This window comes from Apaloderma vittatum, unplaced genomic scaffold, assembly GCF_000703405.1.
Source record: "Apaloderma vittatum isolate BGI_N311 unplaced genomic scaffold, ASM70340v1 scaffold4412, whole genome shotgun sequence".
Taxonomy (NCBI): Eukaryota; Metazoa; Chordata; class Aves; order Trogoniformes; family Trogonidae; genus Apaloderma; species Apaloderma vittatum.
In genome coordinates this window covers 46,153-58,625 of record NW_009701752.1, presented here as the reverse complement: position 1 = coordinate 58,625, position 12,473 = coordinate 46,153, and the positions used below count along the sequence as shown (strand labels likewise).

Here is a 12,473-nt window from a genome sequence, read left to right as displayed (position 1 = left end):
AGAAGAACAGGGCAAGCTGTGTCTCTCTCCCCCTCTGGCGCCCCTCACTTGATAATAGTTCTTGGTGCTCTCCCAGCTGCTAGCAATCTGCATCTTAGAGTCTTCCTCTGCTGAAGTGTTAATAACATCTCTGTATATATAACAGGCTTGAGTGAAGTTTTTTTGCCTTCTTTTTTGAACATCTTTATGATTTCCTGTTTTTATTCTTACAGTCCAAATTGTAGAAACTGTAAAGAAAACAAATCTTCTCCTGCACGAAGGTAAGAATATTAATGTGTCTAAATCATGCTGAATTTTTTGGCCCCTCTAGCTTTGTCCTGTGCTACACTGATTTCCTCCAGAAGAGATGCAAACTAGGCTTCAAGCTTTAACTTGATTTTTATCATACTGAAACAAGGATCTGTACATGCGGTGAGTTAAGGGCAAGTCTCTGTAACCAAGTTCTTTCCATACTTGATCTTTTGCAAACAGTTTGTACATTTGTTGCCTGAAACCTGTATTTTAAAGCCATGCCTAGAGTGGGGTTTATGCTGAAGCTGAGACCGATTTACAATATATGAGAACTCTAAGGTATATTTGATGTTAGTAGTAGGTACTGTGAATACTCATTAATATATTGGAAATTCCTTGGACAAATTGGGTTCTCTTCTGGTGAGAAGAAAATGGCTTTATGGAAGAGTCCAAAAAAGAAGTCTTAGCATAGAACATGGTTCATTCCTGTGAAGAAGCACAGCGGCTGCACACAAAAATCATTCAGAAAGTGTTGGGTTTCCATGGTTTTAAGTACTCTTTAAGCAGGAACCAGTGGTACTTCACTTCCTTCTGGATTTTTTTATTTCAGAACATGTGAACATATGTGTTATCGTAATGATTACTTACAGTCTTACCTCCCATGCTAGCAGTATGTTGACATGTTTCTCATCTGTTTTTCATGGGTTGAATTACCAGTTAAATCTATAATTGTGTCTTAAAATATTTTGAGAAGCGAGAGACAAAACAAATTTCTACCATTGCACTCAAATATTAAAACTTTAGGCATAAAACTCCCCTCGAGAAGGGGTGTGATTTTTTTGCTTGTACACCCTGCTCAAAAGGGCCCCAGGATGTTTGTTCTGATGTTTATTGTCAGCCAGCAACCACGCAGGAGGCTTGTGACTGACATCAGTCATCCTATGATAGTATCACCCCAAATAAGCAGACACTTGCTCCTGTCATTGCCTTAATAACATGCTGCATATAAAGATAAACCCTGATTTTTATTCTCTTGCTGGTTTGAAAAACAAAACAAACACAAACAAAAAACAAAAACAAACAAAAAAAAACAACAAAAAAAACCATAAAAACCCGCTCCAACCAACCAAAAAACAACAGTGGTATAGCAGTACATTGAATTAATTTTAGCTGCCTGTAACATGCTTAAGCTCTCTTTCCTTGAAAATACCACCATTCGTAAACCAAAAAAAAAATAAAATCATCTTATAAGAATGTGTGAAATTCTGGTGAACTTCCTGGAAAGGAAACAGTGCCTGTAGATCCGGCATCTAATGCTGGAGAACACAACACAATTACTATTGTAGTATAGTTAACAGGTCCAACTCATATTTGTAAAATAATATTCTGAGTTCTTACTTAAAGCTCGCAGTTGAGAATTACAAAGCGCTCTGCAAATGTAGGTTAAAGAAATCTTTTGCATCTCTTAAAAGATCCCTCAAATGTTTCATTTCACAGAGAAATGCCCCGTGTCAGCTACAGCAACTCTACAACTTAGAGCAGAATCATGTATCATGGGTTAGCAGGGGAGCTGACTGATTCTATATATAACTGAAATCATAAGGGGAAAACCTGTGATAGACTGTAGTTCCAGCTGAACTGGAATTTAGCAAGGCAGCGGTGACCTTTACTGGAGTGTGTGTCTGTGTCTTGTGCCTGTGTCTCTGTGCCAAAAAGAGGTCTGTTTTAAAGTGTATTTAAAGGGCTGCCTTAAACAAAGCGTTTGCCTTACTGTTGTCTTGGGGGCTTAGGCAAAGAGAAAAAAAATGAGATTTTGCATGGAAAGGCTCACCCCACTTCCCCCTCCTGGAAAGAAAAATGCAGAGGTGTGCTTTTTCTGGAAACAAACCAGCTCATCAGAAATCCAGGTATTTCACCTGATGGTAACTTCTGTGAAGGGGATTACTCTGTGTGTCCGTTTCTGAAAGTCCCTCATTTCTAAAGGCTTCCGACTCTGCTAGCTGGTTTGATGGATTTCTGGTTCCGTTCTCCTCCTGCCCGCCATCCGCCAACTTCAGCTTTGAATTTTGCGGGTGGTGTTGCTGGAGGAAGCAATAATGCGAGGGCTTCGTATCTCCTCCATCACTCTTCCCTTCTTTAGGGAGGAGAAGGGAGAGGTTTGAGGCTCTGGGCTGGGCAGAGGCAGATGTACGATGCCGTGCAGCTGCGTGATGCTCTGAGGCCCCACGGGAAGGGCCCCGGATTGGACACAGGTGGAGGGGGAGGACGGAGGGGGAGCTGATGTATCTGACTTGGGATTGCTCTCAGTTCCAGGATTTGCAAGGGTGTAAAATGCCTCGCCAACATCTTTTTTTTCTGCTTTGTTATTAACTCTTCTCCCGCTGGAAAAAAAAAATTTGCAAAAGGAAAATGGACTTGAACACTAAGCAGACAGAAGGATAGGGATGCTGTCTTGACTGTCTTCTTTCAGCTTTTAGCAACAGTGATTATTTTCACTTGAGTTTCTCTATCTGAGCCTTAAGATTGTGTTGTGGAAGGCATTCAGCTTCACCACAGAGCTATCGCTGCCATAGTTACTGAAAACTGCATTATGCTGTAGCAGCCGCCAGCCTCTGCATCAGCAGTAGAAGTGTTTAGGGAAGAGGGGAGGAGAACTGCACAATAGGATCCCGGAGAGCTGACGACAAAACAGGCTGGAAAAAATGTGGATTTACAGATGGTTCATTTAGCATGCATCACGCAAACTTTGTGGAGAGAAAAATGAGACGGAAAAACAATCCGGCAGCATTGGTAAAATATGAAAATTGTCTCAGTAATTTGTGACTGTCTTTAGTTTAAGGTTGGTGTTTTTGTTGTTGTAATTTTTCTTGCTGGTTTTAAAGATTTACTTGGAGGAGGGATAACAGTTGACACTTCTCGCTGCATTTGGTACACCTAGAAAACTGCATGCTTTGATGAATTTCTGTGCAGAGTTGCTTTTTTAAATATGCTGTGTGCCAGAGTATGCCAGTTCCGTGAAAGCAAGATTTTATGTACGTCTTAATACCTACAGAAATGTAGCTGTTTGTCTTGTGCTTGCCCTGAAGTTACATTATTTCCTGCTAGAACTATACTGAGTCTAGATTGCTCATGTAGGAAGGAAGGAATACAAGCAGTAGCAGAAATTGATCTGTGCTTGATTACTGTATGTCATAGTATTCCTGTATTTCAAGTCTAAATATAACAGTATGCCTGATTTAAGATGTTTTAGATGAAAGAAATGAGTGAGATCATCTACCTCTTGCAGAATATGGCTAAATTCTTATGCTATCTGGGTTGATATTTGGTTTTAATTTAATCATTCAAACATGTATTACAGAAACTGATTATTCTTTAAATTGTCTATTAGGTGATTCAGCTATGAAGTGTGTGTGAATCTGTTCTTTTCTTCCTGGTCCATTGTCACCTCTTTTTTTTTAGTTCAGTTTATCTCGTTATTTCCACAAACCAGCAGGAGTGTGTTGACATGACATAGCATGTTCAAAGGTAGAAAGGGAGCATCCTTGCTTCATGTTCTTGGTTTCAGCCGTTTCTGTGAGAGACAGATCTGCATCCCAAACCCAAACCAGCTGGTCATTTTCTTCTCACAGTCAGTAGTCTCAGGGAAAGAAGAAAAATATCTTCTGGCATATCTATATTACATAAGTGGCTTTATATTAGTTTTTGTTATCTTTTTGTTCGGCTTGAGAAAATAATCTTTGCAAAGCAGCTTTGTGAAAAGGTGGCCTCTGTATTTTTGGACCTGTCTTTACTGCCCTGCCTGGTTTTTGTTTTGCACTATTAAAAATTAGGAGATGAAGCAAAGACGCATTGAAATAAATAGCAGAACTGAAATTTGTATATATACCTTCAGCATCAGTATTTTATTAAAGAAACTTTAACCTTAGAGAATTGTACCACCTAGCTACATCACCAGAACAAAATCAGTAATAATACTGTAATAGTTGGTGGTGCCGTGTTTGGTTTTCCAGGGTTTAAAGTGAAATATGGGCATGCCTCTGTACTCTGCCTTTTTGGGGTGTAGTCATAGTATGGAGCTGTGATTAATAACACCGGTTTGGCCTGCACCGTGTTCTGCTCTGTGTGCAAACACACATGCCTGTTGGAAAGGATCTTACATTTTCATGTTAGTTCAGCAAAAAGCCATTACCACACACATGAGGGAATACACTAGTGCTGCTGAGAACAGCAAAAACCGCAGCTTCCATGCGCATTGTTTGCATTGCTTATTCTCTGATACTTTATAATATGTGGGGTGCGGGGTGGTTTCAGCATTGTTGGAAAGTATGGGAAGAGCTCGTGATGCTGCCTAACCATCTCTCTGAGCACGGTGAGATCTTTGGCTTGAAATGCAACACTGAGTTGTTTCATATATTCAAAAGTTCTGGGTTTCAATTTGTCAACAGTTTGAATGCCGATAGGTCAATTTTATGGAAGGGATGGCCGAGAGCTGAAAGTTATGGTTAGGAAGAATATGGGACTTTTGTAAGAGGAATTTTATTTTATATAGTTTTAGTAAACAAATGCAGAACAAGGATTATTCGATTACTGTTTACTGTTTACACGCTCTGCTTTTCAGCCTTCTTGGCAATGATTTACTCTGTTTCCTCAGTCTCATACAGAAAAGTGCTAATAATGATAAATCAGCTGTTTTGATACTTGACTTTCTGATAGGACAAGAGGAAATGGCCTCAGGTTGCACCAGGAAGGATTTAGATAAGGAAAAATTTCTTCACCAAAAGGGTTAAGCACTGGAAAAGGCTGCCCGGGGAAGTGGTGTGTTCGCTATCCCTGGAGTTATTTAAAAGACTTGCAGATGTGGTGCTTAGAGGCATGGTGTAGGGGTGAACTTGGCAGTGCTGAGTTAATGATCATACTTGATCTTTTCCAACCTAAACAATTCTATGATATTTGATAATGTTGATGGATCCTCATCACGCCTCTTGGATGAAAGTACTTTGCTTCTTTCACATGCATCCCAGATTTAAGTGACTTGCTCAAGGTCATGCAATTGTCCAGTAACAAATTTAGACTGACATTTTTCAATTTTTGTGTGACCACAAGAATCAGAGCTTTTATGTGCCTGTTAGAAAAACAGGTTAAAGACTACCCCATCATCAGAGTATGTGCAAAGACTTAACATTTACAGTCACTATTAAGGTTTATAAGAGGCTTCAGCTGAAAGCAAAGCTCTGTTTTGGTTTGGCATCCAGAGACAGGACTTGCCCTGAAGACCTCGCAGCTGACGTACATGAAAGCACAGAGGTGGTATAACTGCTCCAAGGTTTTATCTCAGATCAGTACTTTAAGCTCCAGATTATACGGTTGCTCCATTACATGTCCCTTGAAAAATATGGAAGATAACCTGGAGGATGCACTCAGGAAAAGCCTCCCTCACGGTTATCATTAAAACCACGGGAGCTTTTTCTAAACGAGATTCTTTCAGATTTAATAGTGTTCAAAAAGTGATGACTCTTTAGTTAACCGCTCTAGTTTTGACTTCTGGGTTTGTCCCTCGGTAGTTGGTGGCATTACAAGTACCTGAACAGCTGGAGATTTGTAATGGCCTTCCGAGTGCTTCAGTGCTGCAGTGAAGCATCAATTCAAACCTACTCAAGCTGCATGAGGAATGAGGCATCTCACTCCTATTTCTTGGGGATCAATTAAAGTTTATCTCGAGGAAAAAACTACAAATCATAGATTATTGGTGCCTTCATAGTCAAGCCAAGGACAAATAGATCTTGGAGCTACATGTTCTTATAATTTGTTCCTGCGGGTCCCAAACAGACACAATCTATTTAGCAGATGACAGTAGCAAAAAACATTAAAGCCAAACTGAATTATATTTTCCTTAAATTATTAAGAATTGTATGTGGTGAGGCTTTCTCACTGCTTCCTGAGAAAGTAAAATACAGAATCATAGAATGTCTTAGGTTGGAAGGGACCTTAGAGATCATCTAATCCAAACTCCCTGCCTTAACTAGACCAGGTTGCTCAAGGCCTCATCCAGTGTGGCTTTGAACATCTCCAGGGAGGGGGCATCCACATCTCTGGGCAACCTATTCCAGAGTCTTGCCACCCTTGTACTGAAGAAATGTATGTTCCATGTGAAGCTACTCCAGAAGATTTGTAGACTTTGGCTGTTTAATTGTTTCATCTGGTTTTGTCTGCTAATCTAGCACACAGAATCAATGTTGCTGTAGAAATGGTTACTTTGAAGACATGCTTACAGTTCTAAATGGAGATGTCAAATTAATTCCTATGTAGCAAAGGTCAAATGCTCTTTCCGTACAGATGACCTGTATGGATAATGATTTTACAAACAACATGATGTTTCCAGAGCATTCACTTTGAAATTATATTCTTGTTTTCTTTTGACCTTCAGGGACTCTTTAGAGCTTTCATACTTTTGCTTTCTTTAGAAGTGTAATAAATGCATCATAATAATAAATACAGCACTTCATTAGTAAAATACATTACAACATTTTTTTTGAGACTTGAAGGTTTAATTTTCTGAGGTTACCTATAGTGATGTGGTTAGAAACAAAACGACAGGCGAAGATCATATGTCACCCTTATATATAATACAACTTTAACATTAAGAATTGCTGCTTATGATGTGTGCACAGGTAGAATACATTAACCCTCTGAAAGGAATATATATTTTGAGGGTGCTTTTGTATTCCTGCAAAGAATATATACTGTTTTGATTGTTACTCTGTGTGTGCGCATGTGTGAAATTTTAGCACGCAGTCAGGAACCAAAGATCTCAGAGGGAACTATAAGGCAATTTTTCACAGGTTAGTCACTTTTCTGATCGCAATTCTGCAGTAACCTAATAGAGTTGTTGCACCCAACAGAGAATTGGGTGATCAAGTTCTTTCTCTGGTAGTGCCAGAGACTGTAATCTCAGCAATGCCTGAAACCATTTCTAGGCAGGGGATTTTTGATCTGAAAATGGAGAAGAATGTTCGTCATTTCCATAAAGCACTTTGAAGAACTTAGATGACAAATATCCTATATAATGGTTATAAAATTTTATAGCATATAAACCATATCACTCCTCAATTTCACTTTTTAGGGATCTACAGTAAGATGAAAAATGATGGTATTTTAATTTTGCTATTATCTTTCTGATGATGGGATTTTCTGGTTCATGAGAGCTTTCGTGTTTGCTGGCATTTATGATACTTAGGGGATCACAGCCTGCCGTGACATGCATGTACACAGCTGCTTTGCCATCGCGAGTTTTTGTCATAATGCACTCGTATTCAACACAAGATCTTGAATGTCGTCTGTCTGGTTTTAGTCAGATCACTTGTTTTGTTACAAGTAATTGGCATTCATTTTCAGTTTAAACTCACTGTCAACATTTCTAACAGCAGAGAAATAGATGCTGTGCATGAGGAGTATGAGCAGAAACTGAGAGACCAGGAGGCCTTCCACAGAAAACAAATTCAACGGCAGCAGCTCTATGTTGAGGATTTAAAGCAGCAGATCCTGAGAGGACAGATCAAAGCAGAGCAGGAGCTAGAAAATGACCAAGCGCTAATCGACCAGCAGATCCAAGAAAGTGGGTACCTGCCTCTTCCCCTCTCTCACTTCCCTTCCATTACTGCATTCTTTCATTCTGTTGATGGTTTTGTCCTAATTATGCTTTATGTTGCGGGTAGAACTTTTATTGTGGCTTATTACCAGTTTTCTGTTATAATTGCCTTTCCCTTGAGAGCAGTTACTAAGCTTTGATTAACAGGACTAAAGGGCCTCCTTTGCAGTGCACCAGCAGTTCTGCTGTTTAATTAGCTCTGCAGGTCACGGCTGGAGAGGCAGCACCAGCGTGTTACTCCCCTGTGGCACTGAGCCTGCGTCTCCCAAGCTGCTCCCTGTTCTGCCTCCCCGCAGTTGTGCTCTGCTCCTGTCTGTAGAGCAATGCTGCCGTGTTGCAGTATGGACTGAGCCTGCTATTGGGTGTTAAGTTTTTCTTGTGATGTATCTGCCCTTCATCCAATGAGTTATTTTGGGAGCTTGAAATCGATATGACTCTGGTAGTTCCTACCATAAGCTTTCAGTGGAAACTGTTCCAACAACAGGATGTGTTAGGAACCAAGCAGCACTTCCAAGACAGTGATGTGTGTCAGTCGAGGTACTCTGTTTACTCGTTTCATTGATGATGTAGCAAAATCATGAGGTTCAAAAAGGCCAAGTGCAAAGTCCTGCACCTGGGTTGGGGCAATCCTCGTTATCAACACAGGTTGGGGGATGATGTGATAGAAAGCAGCCCACAGAAATTAGATATAGTGTTCTTTAGTCTTTATTATCCAGGTTTCTTGATAAGAAAAATATGCCTATTATAAAGGCACCGTTCCATCTCAGCAAAACCTGCTATTGGTTCCTGGAAGAGGAAAACTTATGGGAATTTTTGGGAGCTTCTCAGACCCAAACTTATGCAGTCTGCTATCTTTTAATTATGCCACAATGAAGAGATTAAAAGGCAGTTGTTGTGACAGGGTATAGCAGAAATGGACTTAAGATACACAGATAGTACAGATAACCCAGGGAGTTCTCCCAGAATATCTTAATTTTGTGGCCCCGTAGACTCGTTCTCTGCTTCAATCTAGTTCTGTTTTTGCTGTGTTTTTGCAAAGCTTAGCCAGGCAGGTAGTTTTTGCCAGCCAAATACAATTCCTCACTTGGCAACACACCAGAGTTCTCCACCTTTTCTGCGCCCTCTGGGTCTCAGCTGCTGATAGAGGCAAGTTTGTGAGCAGACATTAATTAGCAGCTCAGAGCTTGCAGCTCTGTTGCAGGGAAACTCTTATCTGCCAAATATTCTCCTTGCTGGAAACATGTACAAGAGAGAAGAGATCTGGAAGTAGAAAAACACCTTTGTACGTGGAAGTTAAAAATATTATTAAGAAATATTTACTAAAATAAGCACTAAAATGCTTCCCTTTTATCAACAGAGTAACCATCGATTTAGAATTTCAGCTTCTGTGCTGTGTGCAGAGCTGCCAACATAAACAGGGCAGAAGACTCATTGTGGCAGGATCACTAATGACATATGTTTAACAAGTAGTCACCAAGCAAGTGATGCTGACAGTGCCTACACACTAATGATTTCTTACGTTAGGGAAACTTTCATGGCCCAAAATTCCTCTCTTGCAGCTCTGCTGTGCAGAGCTGTGGGTAGCCCTCGTTCATCACATGAGACTTAATACCTCTTAATTCATAATCCCCTGAATAAGCAATGGAAGGTTGCTTATTCCATAAAGGACTGCAGATCGAAGGTAAGCCCAGCCAAAAAAGTGTTGCTGCTAGTAAGACAGAAGTGCTTTGAAAAGATTTGGTATTTTGAGAAATGCTCTACTTGTCAAGCAACCTATGATTTTTCAGCTAAAAATAGGTTTTGTTTGCTTTCTCTATCTGAATATCTAGATTTTTATAGCAGCATAAAAGTGAACTAACTCTGTTTCGTTAAGACAATATGTCCAAGCCATCAGACGCAATCTGGTAGTGGTGATCCGGTAATCCCTTTTAAAAATTATTACAGTTCATCATAGCTCAGATTTAAGCCAGTGCACTCTGAAAAACCTCTAGGTAAATCTCCCTTGTGGAATAAAATAGTCTTGCATCCAGGGTTAAAACCAAATGAGCCTGGTGTTCTGTGTTCTCTTCTGCTTCCTCATTGACTGCAAAGATCAGGTCCTGAATATTTAGAGAAGACTAAATGTGTAAGCATTTTATTATCAAATTAATTGGGTGGTTTATGCACATATGTAGAACGTATGAAATATGGGGTACATTAACAAAAGCAGAGAAGATAACTCTCTCTGTGGAGTGATGATTTTATGAAAAAAGGGTGGTATGAGCTTGTCTTCTCTGAATTATGTTCGTCCTGATAGCTCAGGGTTGTGTTGGCTTCACCTGCATCCTTGCCATGAAAGTATTAGGTTTATTTCAAGTACATGCTGAAGTGTTCGTGTGCAAGGTATGGGGGCTTCCGTCAGGCTGTTTTGACAAGCACTCGTTGGAGCAACCATAGTTGCAACAGGTAGTGAATTTGTGGTTGTTCTTCTACCTCAGCCAGATGCCACACAGGGTTCGGGTTGCTTGGCAAGTTTCCATCTGATGGGTTTAGAAAGGTGGGCAGAACTGTGGTGGCTTCCTTGTAGCCTGGTCTTCTGCCCACTTTGAAGGTTGCGTGCCCGTCCACAGGGGTAGCCGGCAGCTGCCCCTGTAAATGAGACATATCCCAACTGGGGCGTACCACAGAATCACAGAGTGTTAGGAGTTAGAAGGGACCTCCTAGTCATAGAGTCATAGAATGGCCTAGGTTGGAAGGGACCTTAGAGATCATTTAATCCAACCTCCCTGTCATGGGCAGGGACACCTCTCAACCAGACATAATATATAGAGCCAGTACAACCCCTCTGCCAAAGTGTGTCACACAGGAACATGTCCAGGCAGGTTTTGAATGTCTCCAGAACATTCAGAACTCACCTGGGTTTTGAATGTAGGGAGGTCTAGTCTCTACACTCCAGAGATCTAGTCTGTACACTCCAGTGTAGAGAGGTCTAATCTTCAGGCTTACTGAATTTGCCACCAGTGTTTGTTTTAGAATAGTTGTGAAACACTCAAATGCTGTGATAAGAAGTCACTAATGTTTTAAAATCACACTAGTGCTTATTTTTTCACTCGGAATGTAGAAATTTATTAGCCAAAGGCTCATTAGTGTGTGCATGCAAATCCACTTGCTGCATTAACAGAGAGGCTCTGTTTAGCTCTGTACAACTTCCTCTTCTAGTTCCTTTGCTAACGCTGCTGTCAGTGCACATACCTTCATTGCTCTAGGTAACACATATGAAGTTTAGTATGTGACTTCAGAAAAACTAAAGTAGTAGTAGTAGCCTATTTCATAGTAAAAAAACTAATGAAGTCATGCTTCATTACTGTGAATATATACCCTATGTCTGAAAAGTGCACAGTATTGAACTGAGGCCTTTTAATGCTTCCACTGTATTTTAATGACAAAATTGAAGTGTTGTTTGAGTGTAATGTCTGAAAAATTGAAATACGTTCTGCGTCTTGCTTACAGACAAGGTCTTATCCACCATTCTCCTTAGCTGTGTCAGCCAACCTCCTGCTTATATCTTGCAGTCGTTACCTGAGTCCTTATTCCAATGGAGAGGCTTTCAGTTATCAATAAAATGCAGCAATGATATGTTTTTCTCTAAATGATTTTTCAAGACTCTGTCATACATCCATAGAAATTCTGTTCTCAGATGAGCTCTCAAGGCTGACAAAATTTAACTGGATAGTAACGAACAATGTTTTCCCTATGATTTTTACATTCTTTGAATCATTGTCTTGTTTGCAGACCAGCAGTGGCTTATAAATGAGAATAAACGACTGGCTGCCCTTCAGCAACAGCAAAGGGAGTTTGCAGTGCAAACAGAGTCCACGTTGTATGCAGAGGCTGAGGTACAGAGTACCATCGGGCTGGAAATCTGCCCTTCCCTGCTACAGCAGAACAAGAAGAGACTGGTGCAGCTGGAGCTCTTGCGAAGATACTCCCTAAAAAAAGCAGAAAGAAACATAAGGCGGAAGAAGGTCAAATTCCAGCTAGAAAGGATAGTCAAGAAGCAGAAATTACTGGAAGCCAAGCAGAACCTAGAGCAGCTGGAAGCTAGCTGCTGTCTCAGTGAAGAGTGTGTGAAACAGTCCCAAGTCCTAAATGAAAATACTGCTGTACGGTCCTCTTCGGATCACCAGTTGCAAAAGAGAAGGAAGTCATTGGATTCAAGTTCCTTGCAGCACAGGCAACATTTGTTGTGTAGCCCACATCTGTCCCAGGTACCCAGGTAAGTTAACATCTGCCAATCCCTCTGCACTTTCAAAAGTATTTTAAATTCAAAGTATTTTCAGTGGCCATCTAGAATCCAGAATGCCTTTCAATGTATTGAAACAATCCCAAAACTTGCAATATTGGTGAACTTACTATATTGTAGGTCACACTGGAGCTGCTTATTCTTTTTCCATGGATGTGTACAGTACATTTCCATGCTTAGCTCTTTCTCACTGTTCTACACATTTCTCTCTCAAGCTTGTCTGGACTTTTTACCTCTTTGTGAATGCTTTCCAGAGCTGAATTAACTCCTCTTCTTACGTTGTTCAAACTGTTGATGAATAGTAATTTCTGCATC

The 12,473-nt window shown here is 40.4% G+C and overlaps 1 protein-coding gene across 1 annotated transcript in view; it reads left to right on the top strand.

Moving 5' to 3' along the window:
• Positions 1 to 12,473, top strand: part of STARD9 (StAR-related lipid transfer (START) domain containing 9) — a 102,886-nt gene that overhangs the window by 71,061 nt on the left and 19,352 nt on the right. The window contains exons 22-24 of the mRNA XM_009879257.1: positions 213 to 260; positions 7,653 to 7,843; positions 11,648 to 12,131. Of these exons, the coding sequence (XP_009877559.1) occupies positions 213 to 260; positions 7,653 to 7,843; positions 11,648 to 12,131 (723 nt within the window). The remainder of the gene's footprint in view (positions 1 to 212; positions 261 to 7,652; positions 7,844 to 11,647; positions 12,132 to 12,473) is intronic.